Source organism: Aquila chrysaetos, chromosome 7 (genome assembly GCF_900496995.4).
Source record: "Aquila chrysaetos chrysaetos chromosome 7, bAquChr1.4, whole genome shotgun sequence".
Classification (NCBI taxonomy): domain Eukaryota; kingdom Metazoa; phylum Chordata; class Aves; order Accipitriformes; family Accipitridae; genus Aquila; species Aquila chrysaetos.
In genome coordinates this window covers 6,810,953-6,834,013 of record NC_044010.1, presented here as the reverse complement: position 1 = coordinate 6,834,013, position 23,061 = coordinate 6,810,953, and the positions used below count along the sequence as shown (strand labels likewise).

Sequence of the window (23,061 nt, the reverse complement as noted above, 5' to 3'; positions counted from 1 at the left end):
GCCAGGCAGGGCTGGAACGCAGAGGCAAGTTGGAGGGTTTCATCCATCGTGTCTCTTGTCATCTGCAGGAATCTGCTGCCGCACATCCACTGCATCCCCTGAGGCAGCTTATGGGACCCTTCCCTGGGCGCCCCAGGACACACCGCATGGGATGGCAATGACATGTGGAAAGAAGAGACCCGTGTCCCCCATCCATTGCCTCATCCTCGCAGCTGCTAGCTGTTTTGCCAAACTGAGTGAGTTTCTGTTCTTACCCATTTGTTCCATTTCGTTTATGTTTTGCCTTGATGCTGTTTAGCATAGCCATGCCTCAAGCACAAAGTGGTTTCCTCTCTCTGCTGCTTCCTCAGTAGCCTTGACCACAGGTCTAGGTTCAAACAATCCTCCAGAGGAGAAGGCAATATAGTCGGAGTTGGACATCTCTGTCTAATGGTGCCAAGAAGAAATGGGGCTGGTGTGTATCTCCAAGCATGAGGGTGGGTGTGTGGGGAGCTAAGGGGAAGGTGCAGCACAAGCAAAAGCAATGGGGAATGCAAAATGTACCAACGCTGCAGTTTTTTTCCTCTGTCCTTTCTTTTGCTGAGTCTCGCAGAGCTTTCTTATTCCCATTTTTTTTTCCCTCTGTGCAGGTGAATCTCTGCAGGTCACAGTGCAACCTGCCTCCATTGTCCAAAAGCTCGGGGGCCCAGTCAGCCTGGGGTGTGTGGTGGACCCCCCCAGAGTGAACCTCACGTGGAGACTGAACGGGAAGGAGCTGGCTGGATCGGACGAGGTGCTGGGTATCCACATCGAGCGAGGGAAACTTGTCATCACGGCTCTCAACAACCACACCGTGGGGCGATACCAGTGCATCGCCCGTGTGCCCGAAGGAGTCATTGCCAGTGTCCCTGCAGTGGTCACGTTAGCTAGTGAGTAGCTTTAGTCCTCTGCCATCCCCTGCATTGCTTGGGCCATCACTCACGCATCTCGAGAGGCTCATCCATGCTCACTTGTTCACGCTGGCATCAAGAGAGGGCTCCTTTGGCTTAAGCTGTTTTGTAGTATTTTTGATCGTGGACTGGCTGTCATGCTGAGGCCCAGCCATGACCCAAGCAAGTCCTGTGTGGTAGGCTGCAGACCTGTCCTGCAGTGACAGTTCTTGCAAGACCACAAAGAGCAGGGAGTACCCGAGTGATGGGGTTTGTGTGCATGGTTGGTTTCCTGACTGTCATGTTGCCTCATCTGGTTGCTGACTTCTTGATTTTGGTTACCAAAAAGTACCTGCTGGTGCTGATGGCCAAACTGCTGCCTGGGCTGCTGCAGGGCTATTGCCAGCGCTGGGTCAGTGTGTGCTAAGTTTTACTGCCTTCCTGACCCACAGAAAGTGAAGTCCCTTGCTCTGCTTGTGCTGTGATGGGACCTGCACTTTTCTGTGTTGCCCCTGGGTTCATCATAGCCAAAGTACCAGCCCCCACACTCACACTAAGGAAAGGTTAGTCTGGTTGTGGTGAGGGGGTGCTCCTGAGCACCTGCATTAAGTGGCTGGCGGTCCTCTGTGTGCTATCGGGAAGATCCCTTGCCAACAGGGAAGGTGAGGGAGAGGGATGGTGGGAGAACGGTTGCATGGAGATCTTGAAGGCAGAGACCATGCTGTCCTCATTTGGTAAGGCAGGCGCAGAAGTCGACAGGAGGCGGGTGCAGGAGAGCAGAGTATCTAAAAGCACTCATAATGAGGCTTTTGCCTTTAAAGGGCAGGAGGCTGTATTCATTACCACTGCCGTGGTCCCTGGCGGGGCATGTTCCCCCTTTCCAGGGCTTTGTCCTCTTCCTATAAGGTTGCAATGGCATGGCAGCAAAGAGCTACCTTTTTTCTGAGCCATAGCTCTGAGTGAGGGACTTTGCTCCTATCTCTGAGCTTACATACTCCTCACTGCTGCCCTCTGGCATTCGTGACAGACCAAGGAGACGTGTGTGCGTGGGAGGGGGTGTCTTAGAGTGGGGAGCTTCTTTCAGGCACCTCGTTTTGGCCAGACGTTATGCTCAAATGTGAGAAGGTGCTGTATTTGGATGCATCTGAGAAAGGGCAACCCAGGCCTGCTTGGAGATGGTGGGGGGGCTCAGCGTGGACCATCCTTGTTTAGGCAACGGAGATTCTGATCTTCTCAGAGACCTGTGCAGTTTTTGGTGGAGCAAGTGCGTGCTGAGGAGACCGCCATCCCCTGGCAGTGACAGCCCCTGGGCGTGGAAGGGGCTGCGTCTTCCCAGCAAGGGGGAGTTTGGGGCTAAGTCTTAAGAAAATGAAGAAGTGAAGATGTTTGTGCAGCGTGGGGGCTGGCTTTGCTCTGAAGCCAAGAGCTATTGGCTTGTCACTGATACATTAATCAGGAGTGAAATGTTTAGGCCAGGCTGGGTGGGAGGAGGAGGTGAGGGAAAGCGAGGGGAGAGTTGCTGAGCTCTGAAGCGGGGTGGGAGGGGGTTGTCACGGGGCCGAATCTGTCGGGGGATTTGGCCTGAGCCCCATGCCGAGATTAAGTTTCGGAGAACACATTCCAGAGCAGAAAGGGGGCTGTGTGTGCTGGTGGCCTGATAGAGGGAAGGAGAGGAGGGGAGAGGTGGATGGGATTACCAAGGGCATGGTTTGCATTTAGGAGAGCAGGGTGTGCAGAGCTCCTCAGTCTGATCGGTTCCCTCTTAGGCTGATCCCCTTTTGTTTTTTTCCCCTCACCCCAACCCACCACCACCAGCTCTGTCTCCTGGGACAAAGCATGGCTGTTTGACCTATCTGTCTGCTTTGGTCTAGCATCAGTGGTGGACAGGAGACAGATCCCAGAGCACCAGAAGTTCCCTCAGGACAAATCAAAGCCACAACCGCCCATCAGTCCATCAGCCCTTTCCAGGAGCCAAATCACCTTCAGTTACCCGATTGTAACTGGGGATGCAGGTGCAAAAGAGGGGGGACTCACCCATTGCTGTGGTCCCTGCCACGGCAAAGGCGCTACCACTGAGGGGAGGTCAGGAGCACCATTCAGTGGAGCTCGCAAAACTGGAGCCAGATGTTGGATGAACAAGCAACTAATCCATCGTGGAGCACCCTTGTGCTGCGCTGCATAGGTCCCTTGTCCTTGAGGGGAGCTGGGGATGGCAGAGGCCATGTCCCACACACCCGGATAGCTTTGGCGATAGAGAACCCCCAGGTGGGGAAGACTTGGCAGTCAACGCGTGAAGAGAGAGAGAGGGCAGCCCAGGAAAGACGTGGGGCTGAAGGTGTAGGAGGGAAACCTTCTGGAGGGGTTCGAATAACCAGTTTCATGTTGGTGAGCTGGAGGCTGCTTGCAACAGTGGCTTTGCAGTGATCTGAAATAACAGGGGGCACCGGTTTGTGGTGGGACTGAGTTTGAAAGCTATGGTAGCAGATGTGCCACGGGCTCTCACTCCTGCTCCAGACCTCCTCTACAGGGTCTTGCTCTGAGCTGGTTCAGTGGGGACCATGGTCCTGGGGGTGGAGAGGGAAGCCCCTGGCAGGTTGGCATTGCAGTTGATACATCTCTTCCAGATCACCTGCTGGGCTGAAAGAAAACCCTCTGAAAGTCTTAGCACCATCCAAAAGTTACTTTGAGGGGCCAGAGGGAGAGTGAAACTAGAACATGAATGAAAGCAGCAGAGGGGGGTGTGGAAATATTTTCAAGGTTTAGGTTTATTTTGGAAGAGGACCTGGAGTCATTGGAAAAAGTGTCTTGCTAGGTTTCGAGGGGTGTAGGTAACATCATCTGGCCAACTTTTAGGCTATTTCCACTCCTTTCTCTCCACCTCCTCTGGAGGAAACACCCTCAAGCACTCCAGGCTGTGCCTGCCTGGTGCCTCAGGGCCTCCTTGTGCTTTGCTGACAGTCAGCAGGCAGATAACCATCGCTGCAGTGCTGGCAGCCGCAGCATAGCCTTGGGACCGATACCTCCATCTCCCGTCTGTGGCACAGCGATGCCGAGTCCATTTCTGCTCTCCCTGGCTCAGAGGGCTGGTTGAAACTAGCATTTAATTCCTCCAGCAGAGATAAAATAGCTATTGTATAGCTGAGAGGTGGAGGGATTTGCAGAAAGGCGAAGACTTCTTAAAGTAACAAAAGGAGCAGCACTTCAGGCATTACATGGGCACTTTTGAGTCCAGTTAGAGCTGACCTGGTGCTCCATGATCCCACACTCAATCTTGCCAGCCTGTGACACATTGCTGCAGATATATACCTCCCGATTGCAGCCGGCCTGGCCGTGCTGTGCAAGATCAGCCCTGCGTGGCCTGGAGGCAGCCCTTTGGCCCAGCTGAGAGCCGCAAGGAAGAGAAAGGTATTTTCTGTGCCTGCTTCCAGGTAGCAAAGTTGCCGTCACACCAGAAGCCCTGTTCCAGTCCCTCTCCTGGATGGAGATGCTATATGAAAAAGGTACAGCTGCAGCAGGCTCTGGTGGGGCCAGATAAATCCACCAGGGACACGAACACAGGGCTGTGGCTGGTCCTGCGACAGCAAAAGGCTCGGAAGATGGAGAGCCCTTGGTGTGGCTCACAGGGCAGCTGAAGTGCAGGGCTGGAGCAAAGCCGGCAGGCAGAGGTGGTGAAAGCCGTGCAACAACCAGCACTCGGCTGCGTGCGTGGAAAATCAGTGCAGTAAGCACAGCAGCAAGCCTGACCTAGACATGACATTTAAAAACAAAACAAAACAAAAAAATAATAGATGAGGGGTGCAGCAAAGGAACTCCACCTGCTCCAGCGTATCCCCTGTGGTCCGGGACAAGAGGAGTGCAGGGTGCCTGTGTCCTGGGGATGCTGTGGGACAGGGGAGGCTCATTGCCCCACGGCCCTCGGCACGCAGCGCTCGTGGGCAGTGACCCTGCGCCGGGTCGGGCCGGGCATCCCCCAGGAATTTGCAGCTGGCTTTCCGAAGACAGCCTCATTCATTTTCCTCCACCCGGGGCCTCTCCTCGGATGGCTCCCCGGAGGCGATGGCGGGAGGGAGGAAGGAGGGAAGGGGGCGGCTGCGTGTTGGAAAAGCATATTTGCCGAGCAGGCACGGGGGGCTCTGGCCCCGGGGGCAGAGGTGGCGTGAGGAGGGGAGAGAAGGAAAACACAGGTGGTGTTTGGCGAGCCGGCCGAGCCGTGGCGCGAGGGCTGTGAGGTGGGCCGGGGGAGACGTGGGGGAGCGGGGCTGGGGCATGGCGAGGAGGGGGATGCGCTCGGGGGTCTGTGAGCAGGCGGGAGGCTGGGGGGCTGCCCCCGTCCCGGCAGGACGGGAGGGGGCTGGTGGTGACGGCGCCGGTGCCCGGGCTGCCGTGATGCCGGACGGATGGTCGGAGGGTGAGAGCCGTAACCCCAGGCTGCTCTGACAGCCGAGGGGGGATTAGTGGAAGAAGGTGCCTGCCCCCAGGCTGTGAGGGACCCCCGTCCCTGCCCATTCCCCTTCTTGGGGTCCCTCTCTTACCCTTCCCTACAGCAGGGAGGACTCTCACCTGGAGGGCCGGCGTTTTATTTACTACTGCTTCTTCTACGAAGTTATTTACGGTCTCCCATTCATTTAATCCTGTCTGTCTCGCCTGCCTTGTTGCTTGGCCCCCAGCCCCGGGATTCAGCTGGTTTCCCTCCCCGATGACAGTGGCGCAGCTAGCCGCAGGGCTGACCCTCCCCGCGCCCCGGCTCGCCCCATCACGCCTCGGAGCAGGGCACAGATGGACACAAGCAGTGGCCTTTGGTTGCACTCCCTTCTAAACAAAAAAAGAAAAAAAAAAAAAAAAAGAGGAAAAAAATAAGCCTTGTTATCCCAGCATGGCTGGGATTGGCAGTGCTCTGTCTGTCTGTCTGTCCGCAGCACCTCCCGGCCGGTGGCTGCTGGATGAAGGCTTGCTGCTTCCCTGTGATTAAGTGTGTCTTTTAAGGACAAGGACATGGGCTGGCACGCTGGGCGCCTTCATATGAAAAGGAAAACCCAGCCAGTGGTGAGGGGATGTGGTTTCTCCCGGCTGCAGCGGGAGTTAGGCTCGGGGTGCAAATTGCATGTTAGACATGGAGCAATGGCTGCTGCCAGCCAGGCAGCCGAAGGGGCGAGTGCTGCATTTCCCCCCCCTCCCCGGTGCTGACCCTCTCCTCCACCCCTCCCTGCACTGCGTTGCCTGCTGGGGGGAGGCACGCGTGGCCCCCACGTCCCAGGGGTGGCTGGTCTGAAGCCCCCAGGATGAAGCTGGGTGTCCCAGCCCGGCGCCGCACCCTGCGTTTTTGCTGTGCGGGGGGCCAAGTGCGACGGGATGTGTGACGGGGGGGGGCTCATCTCACGCGTGGAAGGGGCTGGGGGAGCCCGCCGCTGCCCCTCGCCAGCTCTGGCCGACCCGTTGGTGTTAATGGACGGCTGTATGCGCCTGTACCGGCAGGGAGCAGGGCAGTTGAGACTGCCCATAGCCAAAACCCACTGGCAAATAAAACACTCTTGTTCGCTGCGGGGGAGCAGGAATTTAGGGGAGTAGTTTGGCAGGAAGCTCGTACACTTGCGTATTGGAAAAGAGTTTGTCCCGGTGCCCACCTCATGTTTTTCCCCTCTCCCCTGCTGATTTCGCTCCACTTCTCCAGCGGTGCCCAGTTCTTGCTCCCCCAGCCACCCCAGGATCCCTTTCCTCCTTCCTTTCCGTCCACAGCTTCGCCCCTTGTCCCCTGCGGCCGGGCTGGGGGGGGGGAAGGCAGGAATAGCTGGGGGTCCCGCGCCCCCGCCGTGGGGCTGCAGCGCTCACAGCTGAGAGAGCGGTGGGCTGAGCTGCTGTCTGGGGGGCTCGGCACGTGAGGGACCCCCACGTCCGCCCAGCCCAAGGTTGTCCCAGGAGTCCCCCGGCATGGGGACATCATTTTCCATCTTCGAGAGTGTGGTGGTCCCCAGTGGGCTCAGCTGTGCTGGGGCTATGGGTCTGTTCTTCCTCCGGGCTCCCGGGCTCCTTCTCCTCTTCGGGGTCTCTCTGTGTGTGTGTGTGCACATGCGCGTGCATGTGTGTGTGTGTGTGCAGCAGATCCCTGCCAGCATTGCTGGAGCCTATGCCTTGGCTCCGAAATCTTAATTTGGCTGTGATGAATCCAGACCACCAAGGCGCACATTAATTTTCCTGATGCTCGTTTATATTTTGTTGATCAGAGAAATATGCGTGATGTGGTCAGGCAGACACTGGGCTCTTGCCTCTTCTCCACCTCTTTCCATTTCTGTGGCTCTTACTATTTTATTCCTTGATCAAATATAAAAAGCAAAGAGGAGAAAATATTCAGCACCCTTCCCCTCCCCAGCAGTAACTTTCGTTGTTGGAGGAGCGCGAGGCGCTGCCAGCTTTTCACAAGTTAAGAGTTAACCTTCATCTGGCTTTAATACCCAGTGGAAACATGGCTCCCCTCCTCGGCTTGTCTTAAAGGATTAATCACATTTCTGAAGTTCACCCGTATTCCTTCTTTTTATTATTATTTTTTTTAATTGAACGATGCCAAGAAATTCCAGAAGTATTAAGCATGTTCGCTGCAAATCATTTTTATGACATTGCAAAACCTCCCCTTTTCTTTTCAACCTCCTCCTCTTCCCTCAGATCTGGAACGCTGGCTCCCCCGGCAGCCGCCCGGCAGCCCCTCCGCGCCGCGCTTGGGGAGGCTTTCTCGCTGCCTTGCCAAGAGAGCTGGTTTTTATTTAAACTCCATAAAGGATCTTGCTTTAATCAGAAAGTCTGCTTGAGAAATTTCATGTCACTTTTCCATGACTGTGGGTGGGAGAAGCTTGGAGCCAGAGTTGTCTTTTGCTCTTGGAGCGCTGCTGCATTTCCCAGAGAACAAAAACACATTTTTCTGCTGGCCGGGTCTGCCAAGGGAGGCTGCCTGCCGTCCGCCCACCGCCAGCCCTCCTGCTTCCCCCCGGCTCTCCAAACTGCCCGAGGTCGCGGTCGCCACGTCCCGGGATGGGTTTCGAGGGGCGAGGGAGCTGTTGACAGCGCCCGGCCATGCCGTGCCGTGGCGACGGATGCGACGCGCTGCCTTAGCGTGGGGTTTTGAAAAGGAAGTGCGGTCTCGTCCGGATTTAGTGGCGTGCCGCTCGGGAGACGTGTGTTAGTGTTGGGTCCCGGGGAAGACGGGCCGGCTTGAGCCCTGATGCAGCAACGTGACTTGCGACCGACTGCGGGATGTGCAGTTGTCACTAGTGGTCGCCTCGGCTGGTGCATGGCACTGTAAAAACGCGTGCGCAGGAGTTTTTTCCTGGCACAAAACCTTCTCCCTTCCAGCACGGGCTGACCGTGAGACAAACTTTGGGCTTGCAGTGCCCCGGCAAGATTTGCCATCGTGCCCAGGGAGAGCGGGGACCGGTTTCATCGCCGGGAAGTTTGGCGGAGCCAGGCTGGCGTGCTCCCTGCCCTGCCACATCCATGGCGTTTCACCGCAGTCCTCCGCTCCTGCTTTGAAAAACAGGGAAAAGAAAACAAAAAGTCAAGCACCTCTTCCCCCCTCGCCCCTGTGCTTCCAGTCCTGCTGCCCGCCTCAGCCCTGCCGGGGTGACCCCCATCATGGCCTCGTAGGGGTACGTGTGCTGGGACGAGCTCTTTTCACGGCTGCTTTAGGGAGGGGGCAGCTGTGCTGTGTAGGGGAGGAGCTGCTTTTCCTTGCAAGTCCCTGTTCTTTGAACTGGGATGCGGGCATTGCGTGGGCACACACGAAGCGTCGCGGTTAACCAGCCTTCGGCCGTGAGATATTTGATGGGAGCGAGAGTGCCCAGAGTGGAGACGCTCAGGTGCTGGAGGAGCTCAGGGCAGCTCTGGGAGCATCCAGCATTCACACACCTTCTCCCACTGTGTCACCCGGTGTCTGTACACCCTTGAAGCGGGCTGGGCTCCCTGAGTTACGACTACAAAGTTAGCTTCTTGGTAGCAGGACAGCAGACGCGTTTGAAATAGCAGGCGGCGGAAGGACCATTTTTGGCCGCCCTTCAGTGCTGCAGTAAGTTGGCTCATTTTTTACTCTCAGGCCAGGATTTTTCACACCCAGTTTCTCGGCCATGGAGTAGGTGGTTTCTCCAGAAGCTGTGTCTTAAGTTATCTGTTTTGTAGGAAGGAGGAGGAGAAAAAAAATAAAGCTCTGAAACCAGGCCGGTTTCCCTAGCTGCTGGGGACAGAGCAGTCCTCTGCCAGCACTGCAGTGAAACAGCCCCGGGTTCACAGGGAGAGGATGAGCTGACACCGAGATGCTGAGCCAGCCACTGAGATGCTCTGTCCTTCGCTCTTTCTGCAGATCTCAAAGATTTCAAGTTCGACGGGCAGCACGTGATCGAGGTGGATGAAGGGAACACAGCTGTGATCGCCTGCGACCTGCCTGAAAGTCACCCCAAGGCTCAGGTCCGCTACAGCGTGAAGCAGGAGTGGCTGGAGGCCTCCCGAGGTGAGTGCCACAGGGGTCTGTGCCGCTGGGTCCCCTCCCAGGACCCTCGGTTTTACCCTTCCCTACCAGCAGTAGCTTTCTCTGCCTGCTGCCTCCTCGTTGTCCCTTTGCTGCCGCTCTGAGCACAGGCTAGTTCAGGGTCTCTGCCAGGTCTCCCTGATGTCCCTGCTCCCTGGGACTGGGGAGCCACATGTAACACCAGCTTGCGGTAAGGTGAAAGGAAGCAGAATTAGGTGACGCACAGCGTCATTCTTCATTGGGTACCTCCACGTGTCTCTGAAGCATTCTTCTAGGCCAGCCTGGATAAAGGCGACTCTGAATTTGGGGAAATTTTTAAAATTTGGATCTGAATTTTGCAGTTTCATTCCATCTGCTGCATGTGCCTGTGACAAGCTAGCTTCACCTGAGGCTCTGTTCCTTCCATCATTGCATCATGTCTTCCCCTGATATTTGAACCAAAAGGGGCCATTTCAGTGCTGTTGGTGTTACTGTGTTGTGTTTTCCCTTCCCACTTGTCCACCTTTTCTTCAGGGCACTGCATATCTTCCAGGAGGCTGGGTGGGAGCGTATCTTGTGACAATGTGCCACCTCCTCTTCTCTCTCTGTAGACAATTACCTTATCATGCCATCCGGGAACCTTCAGATAGTCAATGCCAGCCAAGAGGATGAGGGGACTTATAAATGTGCTGCCTACAACCCTGTGACGCAGGAGGTGAAAACCTCGGTCTCCAGCGAGAGGCTCCGTGTGAGACGTAAGCTGCTCTCCCTTCACTGCACATCTTCTCCATAGTGCTTCCAGCCCTGGGAGCACGTACCAGTGCTACCACAGCTGGTTTTCTGTGTGAACCGACATTAGCAGTTGCTGGGAAAACTCCTTTCCAGCAGCACAAGTTCCCAGGGTCCGCTCCTGGGGTATGTGTGTGCAACCCTGGGATTGCTGTACCTCCTCAGGATTTGTTCTTGGTGATGGGCGAGCAAAGGCCCTTAGCCCTTCGGCAAGACTGCTTGCTGTGCTCACGCATCCCTTAAGGAACGTCCCTTTTGGCCTGCGTTGCCATTTATCCGCCCCAGCGCAGGGGAGCAGTGCGCTAGCCCTACCATTACTCCTACCTGCAGTCTGCACAGGGTGCTTTCCCGCTGGCCACCTTCCTTCCCACCCACCTCCTTCCTCCTCCTCTCCTCACCAGGCTCCACCGCGGAGGCAGCCCGGATAATCTACCCCCCCGAAGCTCAGACCATCATTGTCACCAAGGGCCAAAGCCTCATCCTGGAGTGCGTGGCCAGTGGGATCCCACCGCCGCGGGTCACCTGGGCCAAAGATGGCTCCAGCGTCTCTGCGTACAACAAGACACGCTTCCTGCTCAGCAACCTCCTGATTGACCCCACAAGTGAGGAGGACTCGGGCACCTACAGCTGCACGGCTGACAATGGGGTTGGCGAGGCCGGAGCTGCGTTTATCTTCTACAATGTGCAGGTGTTTGGTGAGTGCTGCCGTAGCCCTTGTTTCAGGAAGGGCTTGGGCTTTCTCCACTGCTTTCAGGGGAAAATACTAGTGCTGCTGTGCTCTTCCTCTCCCTGGACAAACCACAATTTAATGCAAACCCCTGCTTGTGGTTCCAGTTTCTAGGAGACGGGACAAATTCTTCCTTAAGGGTGGTAGTTCCTCCTTCCTGGCTCCCACCATGGGCTGGAGATGGTGGATCCTCTCTTCTTCTGCAGAAGCTCTTCTCTTGTAATTTGTGGGACTGCGTTTGCGCTAACACTTTCTAGTGGAGGACTGGCTGCTTCTTAGACATATTTGACGTTGGCACGGGGAAGACATCAGAGTGTCTTGCTTTTTGTTCTGTTCTGTAGGGAAGGTCTCTATGGGGTGGGAAATGTAAGGGATGCTACACCTTAGATATTTCTACCATGCATCCTTCCCTTTCTCACAAGCACTAGGAAGGCTGAGCCTATGTTTTATTGGATTGCATTTCTTCCAGGTGCCGATGTGTTGTTTTGGCACAAGCGCAATCTTTGCAGAGTAGCATTGCAGCTCAGAAAAATGGGACTCGTAGGTGGCTGCTGTCGTCTGAGCGGGGCAGATGGCCTTGGGCCACCTCTCCTTGTGGTTCACGTGGGTGCTGAAGGGGAGGTGCAATGAAACAGACCCCTGTGGGTCCCCACAAAGGGAGTGGGTCTTGGGGGTGGGGTAAGGATCCATCGCTCTGCCTCCAGAGAGCAAAGTGCAAAGCCATGACCGTGCTGTGCTCCCTGCCAAGGGGCACTCAGCAGCCACGTTTTTTTCCCTGCACAGAGCCCCCGGAGGTCACCATGGAGCTGTCCCAGCAGATCATTCCCTGGGGCCAGAGCGCCAAGTTCACCTGCGAGGTGCGAGGGAACCCCCAGCCCTCCGTCGTGTGGCTGCGCAACGCCGTCCCCCTCTCTGCCAGCCACCGGCTCCGGCTCTCCCGCAGGGCGCTGCGGCTGGTCAGCGTGGGGCCCGAGGATGATGGCATATACCAGTGCATGGCGGAGAACGAGGTCGGCAGCGCGCAAGCCATGGTGCAACTGAGGACAGCCCGGCCGGGTAAGTCCCTCTGTCCAGCCTTGTGACCATGCAATCCCAGAGCCTAACACACAGGCAAAGAGCAGGGGGGAGCAGGAGAAGAAAGTTGGTGTGTTACTCTCCCGCTTGTGTTTGAGCTGCCTTGGTCTTCCCTCCCTTTTTGCCTGTGCTTTGAGTGCTTTTTTGACTGGGATCTCCGTATCTCCCTGTAGGAACAGATGGTAGCAGTTTTACTTCTAAGTGCAGTGCCATGTGTGCATACTTGAGCTATCTCTACATGAGAGGCATAGGACATCTGGGTGTAGTGCCTTACCCCATGGCTTACTCAGCTCTGCCACTGAGCTCGCACTGAGCAAGAGCATAAACACTGACATGGGTGGATTCACCTGGGGTAAGAGAGATACCACCTGATTCCTTGGACCCTGCTGAACTTATCCAGAGTAAGAGGGGCTTCAGAGAAGGAGGAAGCCCCATGTGGCCAAGGTCTGTTCTCAGAGAGGCCCCAGTGAGGTGTGTTAGGTTTCTAGTGGGAGAAGGAGGGGTTGTTGCCAACACCTTTTTGAGCGGCACAGCAGGCAGCACCGCCTGGGACCCGATACCTCTAAGGTACCTGTGCTGCAATGGGTGTATAACGCTGGTCTTCTGAGAGGTTCAAGGGGCTCACAGCTCTGCCTTCAACGCGGACTGGGATGGGCATTTACCCTGCCTCGACACCTTGTCTTTCAGGAGCTACGCTCAACTCTAGGCGAGATGCCCAGCTGGGTTTGGCTCAGCCTTCAACACCACCTTCCAGGAACAGTGCCTTAAAGCTGCCCCTGGATAAAGCTGGGCTGCCAAAACCTGGGACGACCCCACTAGCAGCGTCTCCGCAGTGTGCAGACAACGGGGAGCTGGTGTCTCCAGCCGAGGCCCCCATCATCCTCAGTTCTCCCCGGACATCCAAGACGGACAGCTACGATCTGGTGTGGAGACCCCGGCCTGACAGCAGAGCCCCCATCCTCTATTATGTGGTGAAGCATCGCAAGGTATCGCTGTTTCGCCCTGCTCCCATCTTCCCTCTGCGCCATTCCACAGGCGGGCTGGTGGCCTCACTGCACGTTTTCACACCTCGTGAGCAGGTGCGTCGGGGCAGGGGCACCCATCGCTCACTGGTGGCGCTGGTTGGTGGGACCTCCTCAGCTGCAGCCTCAGCCTGTTGAGGTGCGATGAGTACAGGCTGCGAGAGGAGGTTTGCTGAGTTGTCCAAGAAGAGTCCGTAGCGGTGCCCGTCTGCCTAAGTACGCAGAGGGCGTATGCACACGCATGTATTTCCAGTCTGAAGAGCTTCCACTTCCAATTCCCAGTTGTGTGCTTACACAAGTAGGAAGTCCTGAGGGGAGATTGCTTAGTGACTTGTGCCGTAATGCTTTTGTCTTGGCACAAGCCACGAGGACACCTCTGCCTTGAAAGGCTTGGGCTGCAGGACACAGAGTAGCAGCCTCTCTCTGCTGCACGTACCTGCCCTGCTCAGCAGCCCTGAAGCACCCACGCTCAGCGACGGTGAGGAGCTGGCAGAGAGCCATCAGAGCCATACTAAATCCTCTGGGAAGGTCCTCAACCACCAGTTTTATTCTGGAAGCTGAAAGGCAGCGCACTGTTGAGCTTGGCTGGTGGCACACACCTAAGGGCTCCTCCCCTCTGCGGTGCTTCTCAGCACCGTGGGCAGAGCGCCGGCAGAGCTGTAGCCCAGCAGTTTCTCTAAATAGCGAAGCGTTGTTGAGGTAAAAATTCTGCTTTTGAGGTGTAGAGCATCTCTTCCCTTTTTGCTGGGGATAAGTGCGGAAAAAGGGGGCTTGAATTTATCTGTTCGCTGCTTGTGTTTGCTTTGAGTAGGCAGGGAGTTGCAGTAGAGAGGCAGGTTTTGCTTTGGGGTTTGAGTACATACCAGATCTGGCATGTTTTGGATTCCCAGCCACTGCAAGGCACCATTTTCAATTATATGTGAATATATCTATCTATTTTCCTGGAATTGTTTGATTTTGTGAAAATATGGTAGAATAGAAGGGTGTTATAATCCCTACCCATCCTTGATTTCTTTCTAAACAAAACTTAAGCTGAGGGTTTCAGCTAACCATCTCTTTAAAGAGCCCTTTAAAACAAAGGCAGAAGATGCCAACACAAGAACACAATAGGGCAAGCTTAAATGAAAAACAAAAGATGCCAAAAGCCTCACCAGACTATTGGCTCTGGTTGTCTGCCAAGAAGAGCTTTGTCCCCCGGTGGTGTATCATCTAACTACCAATTCTGCATGCAATCTTAACTTGCAGGCTGGAGTTTGTCCATATTTTATTTGTTTTTCAGCGCTTCACCTGGAAGGGGCTGTAGGGCAATGGAGGTCACCGTGGGTCACTGCAGTTTGCAGTAATATGTTTTCAGTGTAGTCCAAATTCTCAGCTGGAGACTCTTTCTTGGGATGCTTAAGGATTGTATGGAAAGGAATTAGTCCCAATAACTGTTAAACTTGTTTAGAAAGAGTCTTTCTATCAGAGATCCTTAGGATCAAGTTATATAATGATCTGGTTTTGACATCTCTGACTGGAAAAGCATGTGTGTGGAGAGGGAAGGAATCGGTTCAGCAACAAAAGAAAAGGCTCTTTGTGTGAAAGATGGCTATAAGGAAAGTAAAACCTACTGACGGGAGGCTTACATTTGTACTGGGCAAGGGTCTGCTTCTCCTCTGGAAAATACCTGCGGATGTCTCTTTTTCCCTGCTCTTAACACTGCCCCTAAAATCTCAGCAGCCTGCAAGCAGTCAGATGCCACGCAGCCATTATTGTTGTTTCTTAAGAATTTCTCTTTTTCTTTCCTGGATATTAGCAGTCTTTAGGCCTCCCCTCCCTGGCCTCACAACTCCGCGGGCTCAGGAATAAAAATAAAACTAGGCAGGCATTAATCAGTCAGTGTCAAACGCTTGCGGAAGATGAATGATACGGCAGAGTCTTGGCATTTCCGTTTTGTTGCGTTGCCTGCATTGCTAATGCTCCTTTTGGCACCGGGTCACTTCAGTGTCCTGCCTATTTGCCTGCAAAAATATTATCCTTGCAGCTGGGGAGGAGGAGGAAGGTCCCACCTTCCTTCCCCCTTCTCATGGGGCATCGGGGCATCACCGAAAAAAGAACTGTGTTTCCAAGCCTTTCTGGGGGCCATGGCCATACATGGTCTCTTCCCTGCAGAAACCTGTGCTCAAACATTATGCTTCCTCATTTCAGCCAGAAAGTGCCAGCGGTGAGGCTGGATAAAACTGGATAAAAAGCCGTTAGTCAAATTATTTAGGTCCAGGTGACCAAACTGGTGTCCAGGTACGTCATCCCGTGGAAATGGCCAGCATCTAAATGAGCAGCTCAGCAGCTGGGTTGCAGGAGAGATTTGGCTCCTAAAGCAGCTTTGCAAAATTAGGCCAGAAATATCTCCCTCCTTTGCAGGCAGGGAACTGGTGTCCGGGCAGGGAAGGTAGCCCTGGCTGATACACAACCTGTCATGAAAATTTCTGAGCTTGGTGCAGGCAAGAAGCCCAGCCTGCCCGCAGCTTTGCAACGCCTGCGTTGGTCTCTCAGCAGGTCACCAATGCCTCCGACAGCTGGGCAGTGAGGGACATCCCAGCCTCGCAGCACCGCCTGACCCTCACCAAGCTGGACCCTGGGAGCCTCTACGAGGTGGAGATGGCCGCTCACAACTGTGCTGGCGAGGGACAGACGGCCATGGTGACCTTCCGGACCGGTAAAGGTCAAACCTCTCCCTGGGTGTTTTGCTCTGAGTCAGGGGAGGGCCCCTCGGAGACATCCCACACCAGCCCTGAGGCACAGGCACTGGGACAAATGGGCTGCTTCTGCTCTGGAAACCCGGCTGCCCCCAGCTTAGAGCAACTCTGTCAGAAGGGAAAGTGGAGGGTAGGGTTGAACTGGGATGGGGAAAATCAGGTCTTCCCCTCTGCCTGGGTTGGAGTAAGTCCCTTCCTCTCTCAGCATCTCAGTTGGACACCTGCAGAACCATAGAAAATAGGTCTGGTGGGGATGTCATTTAATCCATCCTCTGCCTGGAGACAGGATCAGCCTGTGGGGGTTGTTCCCCACGGGTGTTTGTCTAATCTGTCCTTAAAAGCTTGACCTGCACTAAAGGAAACTCCAAGCCTTCCCATGCAGTCTGCTTGGTGCAGAGCTGTCTTAACCACTAAAAGGATGTTCCAAACGTTTACGCTAAGTCCCCCTGTCCCCTGGCTGCTTTTCATGTCTCCAGCAGGTGTAGGGAATGGCGTTCCCTTTGTAGCAACCTTCGCCATGGTGGTAGGCTTGCTCACGTCTCCCCTCAGGCCACCACCCTGTGCTAATTACTACCTTCTCAGGCAGAAATCGAGCAACATTTCAAGAAAATCAATTAAAAGTTTTAGAAAATTAAATATGAGGGGGACCTATTAACAGTTTATCAAACCTGCCCCTTTAGCTTTAGTTCCTGCCTGCAGGTTGAGTGCTTTGAACCCCTAGGGCCGTTTGAGTCCAGAGAGTACTTACCTTGCCATTATGGCTGGGAATATTTTCTTTGCTCATCACAGCAAAAATTAACTCTGAGCCACGTCTCTGTGTCACTGATGCCACCTTCCCCCTTCTGCACAGGCCGGCGCCCAAAACCAGAGATTGTTGCCAGCAAAGAGCAGCAAATCCAGAGGGACGACCCAGGCACGAGCACTCAGAGCAGTAACCAGTCTGACAACAGCCGTCTGTCCCGTAAGGCCCTCCCTGAACTGGGCAAGGAGGGAGGCCGAGGGGTCCTGGATCTCTTGTGGCTGGCAGTGGCCAGGTCGTGCTGGGGTTAAAGTCTTTACTGGGTAGAGCAAGACTGTGCAAAGCTGGATGGATAGTCTCTAGCTCCTGACAAAGGGAGGTCCTTCTCGGACACCCCTGCTACTGCACTTGGCAGGCAGCCTGCCTTAGGAGAGCAGGCTGATCCCACTGCCTGTCCCCACCATTAATCCAAGGACTTGTCAGAAACTCTCTCTCTCTTGCTGAGTTTCACATGCAGGGTTCAGAACGCCCTGCCATGGAGTCTGCGAATGTGCGGTGCAGAGGACCAACAGGCTGCTGTGCACCAGTGGGTGCTGGGGGAAGGCAAGGGAGAAAGGGGACAAAGTCCCTGCAGGTCCTGGCATCCTCCTCTCTCAGCCAAGCCCTGACAAGGGCAGTTAGCGCCCATTCTAGGTGTGCAGGGTGCTCCATTTGGGTATTTTGCTGCACTGGAGAACCATCAGTTCCTTACTGGTTAATCCAATTCATTGTTTCCCACCTTGTGTCTGCCATTACTATTATTCACCAGTGCCGTTATCTGTTCTGTGAAATTCTCTCCTTCAATCCTTATCCTTTCCGTGAAGTTCCCTCCTTCAATCGCCTACACTTATTCATGTGTTGCCTTTTCTTTCATCTTCACAGCTCCGTTCATCTCTTTCCCTCCCATCTTTTGTTTTCCTATCAAATTACATTTCTACAGTTCAGAAATTTTCCCTATTTCCTCCGCAGCTGAGGAGGGTGATCGAGGGGTGGACTTGACCATGGACACTATCGCGCAGGTTATCCATGAATGTGAAACATGTGCTGCAATTAAGCAAGCCAAGCGGTTAAAGCCCCTGTGGTATGGAGGGCGATGGCTGAAATATAAATATGGGGAGCAAGCTCTATGTGCTTACAACGGTGGAAGCGACCACCGGATGGCTGGAAACATATTCTGTACCCCATGCCACTGCCCGGAACACTATCCTGGGCCTTGAAAAGCAGGTCTTGTGGCGACATGGCACCCCAGAAAGAATTGAATCAGACAACGGGACTCATTTCCGAAACAACCTCATAGACACCTGGGCCAAAGAGCATGGCATTGAGTGGGTGTATCATATCCCCTATCATGCACCAGCCTCTGGGAAAATTGAGCGACACAATGGACTGTTAAAGACTACATTGAGAGCAATGCCGGGTGGAACTTTCAAACATTGGGATACACATTTAGCAAAAGCCACCTGGTTAGTCAACACCAGAGGATCTGCCAATCGGGGTGGTCCTGCCCAGTCAGAATTTTTACGTACTGTAGAAGGGGATAAAGTCCCTGTAGTGCACATAAAAAATACGTTAGGGAAGACAGTCTGGGTTACTCCTGCCTCAGGCAAAGGTAAACCCATTCATGGGATTGCTTTTGCTCAAGGACCTGGGTGCACTTGAGCTGGTTCTTCTCAATCTCTCCTGTTTTCATCTCCTATACTCGTCTGTCCCCAGTGTCAGTGTCCCCCTGCTCACTACTTCCACATCAGCCAGGCCTTTTGCTCTGTCTCCAGCCCTGCATCCACAGCTCTCACTGCTTTCCCTCCCGTGATGGGTGTACACACCTCGAACCTTGTCTCATCCTACTTGAGCTGGGTATGGGAAGGAGCAAGATGCAAGCAGGAGTAAAAGACGTTTGCAGGGCACAAACTGAAAGGAGTGAGGATTTGGGGTGTCAGCTCTAAGGACGAGACAGAAAGAGAGCATTCAGGACTTAAAGAGCATGTGGGTGGATGCAATGCAGGTAGTCCTTCACCCACATACCTCTGAGCTACAGGATCCTCGAGGCAGGGCGAGAGGAATGTGTTCCATGTCATGATGTCCTTCTGTGCCCCTTGCAGCTCCAGAGGCACCAGACCGTCCAACCATCTCCATGGCATCAGAGACGTCTGTGTACGTGACCTGGATCCCCCGCGGGAATGGCGGGTTCCCCATCCAGTCTTTCCGTGTGGAATATAAGAAGTTGAAGAAATTGGGAGACTGGGTCCTGGCCACCAGTGACATTCCTCCCTCTCGCCTCTCTGTGGAAATCCCAGGCCTGGAGAAAGGTAGGCAGGTGTTCTCCTCCTTGCTTCCTGGAGGTCTGTAGGAAAGCTGTGCAGTCCCTGTAGGATGCTTAGCCATCTGTCACATCATGCTTAGCCCTGGCATGTGCAAGCAAAACAAAGCCTTCCCAGCTCCAGTCTTAGATGCATAGGGAAAAGCTGCAGATGCTTCTCCAATTTCTCCAGCTGCAAAGACCAGCATAGATTTGACCTCCCTCAGGGAGGCTTGCACATGCTTTTCTGTATTATAGGATATAGTTACTAAAGGCATTTGGTTTTGCCATTTACTAGACCGGACAGAACTTTCCTTAGCCACAGGCAAGACAGATGGGTACACAATTCCCACTGCGCTTCATGTGAGAAAAGATGGCATCACTGAGCTGGACAGCTTAAAAGGGCAACGTATCTACCCCAACTTAAAGACCAGCCAAACAATCTTTGGGTAAAAATTATTTAGGCTTTGAGCTTTTAACTGATGTTTGTGTACTTAATTTCCATGTAGTAGACGAAGGATGCCTTCCCATACCTGCTTTGGGTCAGGACATCCTTTCAGGCATCTCTGAATCCACCCACACACCTTCCAGAATTGCTGCCTGACCTCTAGACCATCCAGACAGGAATTGGGGAAGGCAAATAAAAGCAGGCTCCACCTAGCACATGATTGAGATCTGGCCATTCAGTGTTTGTACTTCGATCAAAACCTCTCTGTAGGCTCTATCTTCTGGAGAAGATGTAGCCCCTCTCCACAGGCAGGCCTGTGCTGACAGTAGAAGTCTTGGAAGACTCCAAGCTCTGCAGCTCTTTTATTTCCCATTTTTCCCCTAGGCACATCCTATAAATTCCGTGTCCGGGCACTGAACATCCTGGGAGAGAGCGAGCCCAGCGCGGCGTCTCGGCCATATGTGGTGTCTGGGTACAGCAACCGAGTCTACGAGCGCCCTGTGGCCGGGCCATACATCACCTTCACAGATGCCATCAATGAGACCACCATCATGCTGAAGTGGATGGTAAGGTTTGTAGGGGTGGAGATCTCTGAATGCACAGGAGGCAGGTGTGTAGGTGCTACTTGCCCAGCTTACACATCTTCCAGGTTACCACACGGGAGCCCGTCACCAGCACAAATGGATCTGGGATCCATTAGCTCCCTCCACCAAAGGAGGACTGGGCTTGGACCACATAGAAGTGGGGGAAGTCAGAGAGCCTAGGAAACCCTTTTTGTCTGAATCCAACACTGTACACAGGAGGCATTTCAGTGGGTAACCTCAGGGTCTTGACCATTTTGTTCAACAAGCACAGTTCAAGAACGCCTGGGGCGGCTGCTTGCTCTCTTGGCCAAATTCCTGGAATCCATTAGCATCTCTGTCTGTCCTAGTAGTTTCCAGCAGATATGTCCTTCACTCTCACTTGCTGGGTAGCAGTCCTAAGTGCTGATAATCATTTACAGCAGTCCACCCCAGAGGATTTTTAGTGGGCAGGATCTTACGGATCACAAGCCCAGATCCAAGTGTTTCCAACAGCTTAGATCTTACTCAGAGGGACATATTGCCTTCTTGTCTCCTAGCTGCTTCTAGCCAGAAATTGCCACAGGGCAGGATGGTCACTGCTGTTCATTTAGACACAAACAGTAGCTGACAAAATACTAGGTGAAAGAGAGCAAGAACACATGGAGCTGGGACAGTACTGCTCTGGGTGGGGGAAGAACAGAGCTGTCTTCAGGAACACGAGACTTCTGCAGTCACCGTTTTGTGGCAAGATGCAGTTTGCCTGGGAGCCATGAGCCTGCTGGAGTCAAGGTGAAGGTGTGCTTGCCCTTGCCCAGCTGAGTCACTGTCATTGAGGAATTTTTTCTCTGAAGCATTGGCTGTGGCTGCTGAGGGGGAGCAGAATACTGGACGCTTGGGGTGACAGGTCGAGAGTCACGGCTTGTCTGTTACCTGAGAGAAGCAAGGTGTGAGACTATAAAATAGCACTGAGCAATTGGAAGGAAGCCCTTACTGTGCAAACCAGTGGCAACACAAGGAAGATCCCCGTGCTGGGTCTTCCTCCTGTCCCATTCCATTTATCCCCACTGTTCCTCACCTAGTACAGTATGGAGTACAGACATCTCTGCTAATTTCTGCTCTCCCTCCCATTCTCTGCAGTATATCCCAGCCAGCAACAACAACACTCCCATCCATGGTTTTTACATCTACTACCGCCCCACTGACAGTGACAATGACAGCGACTACAAGAAGGACGTGGTGGAAGGTAGGAGATACTGAGACACTGGTCCCAGCTGCTCGTTCTCCCCGGAGGAGCACACAGCCAGAAAGAGCCCTGTGCACAAAAGGCACAAAAGTTGGCTGCTGCTGCTGCCCAGGCCTGCTTTACCTAGCACTGCTGCAGAGCTGGGCCAGCTGCACGTTCCCCGAGGAAGCTAACGGCACCACGTGTTTGTTCCCTCCTCAGGAGATCGGTACTGGCACTCCATCAGCCACCTGCAGCCAGAGACCTCGTATGACATTAAGATGCAATGCTTCAACGAGGGTGGCGAAAGCGAGTTCAGCAACGTGATGATCTGTGAAACCAAAGGTAACCGGCTTCACAGGGCACCTCTGGGAGCGCTGCCTGCCTTGCCTGCAGCTGTCAGAGCGCAGCAAAGCGGGTACCATCCCTGCCTGACAGCGCATCATCCAAGCTCAGGCAAGGTGATGGAGGCGGCACTGGGGAGAAGGGAGGCGTAGGTTTGTTGATGCTGTTGATCAGTATGCGTATATACCCATACCAGTACTCGCAGACCCTTGTGCAGAGTCCATCACTGTTTCCCGCAGAGTGGTAGTTACCTTTTGTTTTCCGAAGTATCACATAGATGGTGACTGGAACCAGAAGGGCTAACTTTCCCTTGCTGTGCCGAACTCCTGTGTTTGGTTATAAGCAGGTCGTATGTCTTCCAAGCAGCTGCACTGTCATGACAGGAACAACATTAAGTCCAAGTGTGCATTTTGGAGAAGCTACTTTCCTTTTTCCTTTTGCTTTAGCAGTCCAAGAGCCTGGCAGATCTATAAGCCAAGCACAGAGGACTTGTCTGCACTGCAGTATGCATCAGCCTAGGAAATCCTCTGTCATCCAGAAGCACTTCTTTAAAGCCACTGTAGAAGTCTGTCCACTCCACAGCAGCATAGGCATCCCTGGAGCGGGCTGCTATTCCACTTGCCATGTCTGTGTCAAACTCTCTCTCTCTCTCTCTCTCTCTCTCTTCCCTTCGCAGCTCGGAAGTCTCTTGGTCTGCCAGGTCGTCTGCCACCCTCCACAGTGCCTCCTCAGCAGCATCCACCACTCAGTGGTGGGCACAGTGGCCTGGGGACAGGAGCCATGGTGGCCCGTTCCAGCGACTTGCCATACTTGATTGTAGGCGTTGTGCTGGGCTCTATCGTACTCCTCATCGTGGCTTTCATCCCCTTTTGCCTTTGGAGAGCCTGGTCCAAGCAGAGTAAGGGTTCTTTCTTGAGGGCTGATTTACAAGATGTGCTCTGCCCTGTGGGTTAGATCTGACCCTGGGTGTAGCTGGGTCAAACACCCAAAATGTGAGGGCTGCACATTCTGGGAAGCAGGGAGAGGGGTGGGCAGAGGGCAAGTCTCAAATGTCCTGTGGAACCCAATAGAGACAAAGGCCACTGTTTCTCCCTTGCCCTGCTTACCTTGTTGAGAAGGAACCGTGGGACTGGAACAGGGAAAGGGGCGCTCCCCTTGCCGTCATGTAGGGCCCCTTTCCAACATTTGTCTCCAAGGGTGCTTTGGGTGCCAAAATAGCTGCCTGGCAGGACAGCCTAACACTATCCCTGCTGAGCTTCAAGAAGCTCAACTTTACCTCTGATTTTGTTCTCAGACTTCCTTTTTCTTCCCTCTGCAGAGCAAACCATTGACATGGGCTTCCCAGGAGCTGGGCTGCTGGTATCATCCTGCCAGTACACCATGGTGCCTCTGAGGGGCATCTCTGCTCCTCGTGCCAATGGACATCCCTATGTTAACAGGCAGCCCTACGCCAACGGGGCACATCTGAACGGCATCTGCCCCTCTGCGGGAGTGGGGTATGCAAGCAGCAAGCCCCAGGATTACAGTCCAGATGAAGTGCCACTGGTATGTCCACACCTGTGGTTAAAAGTTGGTTTGACATGAGCTGGAGGCTGTGGTTGCAGTGAGAGGGCTGGCACCCTTTGCAGCATGTAGAAGTGGCAAGACTGGCTTCTTAAAAGAGATTCCTCCT

The 23,061-nt window shown here is 54.0% G+C and overlaps 1 protein-coding gene across 8 annotated transcripts in view; it reads left to right on the top strand.

Moving 5' to 3' along the window:
- Window positions 1–23,061, top strand: part of BOC (BOC cell adhesion associated, oncogene regulated) — a 57,841-nt gene that overhangs the window by 32,135 nt on the left and 2,645 nt on the right. For 2 of the 8 annotated variants that reach the window (XM_030020051.2, XM_030020046.2), the window contains exons 2-16: window positions 69–236; window positions 630–908; window positions 9,247–9,393; window positions 10,002–10,145; window positions 10,581–10,874; window positions 11,690–11,962; window positions 12,668–13,059; window positions 15,538–15,703; window positions 16,588–16,698; window positions 18,615–18,821; window positions 19,644–19,825; window positions 20,960–21,065; window positions 21,267–21,389; window positions 22,066–22,287; window positions 22,708–22,934. In XM_030020051.2, the coding sequence (XP_029875911.1) occupies window positions 152–236; window positions 630–908; window positions 9,247–9,393; window positions 10,002–10,145; window positions 10,581–10,874; window positions 11,690–11,962; window positions 12,668–13,059; window positions 15,538–15,703; window positions 16,588–16,698; window positions 18,615–18,821; window positions 19,644–19,825; window positions 20,960–21,065; window positions 21,267–21,389; window positions 22,066–22,287; window positions 22,708–22,934 (2,958 nt within the window). In that variant the 5' untranslated portion in view covers window positions 69–151. Of the gene's footprint in view, window positions 1–68; window positions 237–629; window positions 909–9,246; window positions 9,394–10,001; window positions 10,146–10,580; window positions 10,875–11,689; window positions 11,963–12,667; window positions 13,060–15,534; window positions 15,704–16,587; window positions 16,699–18,614; window positions 18,822–19,643; window positions 19,826–20,959; window positions 21,066–21,266; window positions 21,390–22,065; window positions 22,288–22,707; window positions 22,935–23,061 lie in introns of all 8 variants that reach the window. The other 6 variants (XM_030020052.2, XM_041124929.1, XM_041124928.1 and 3 more) reach the window with 5 other exon arrangements.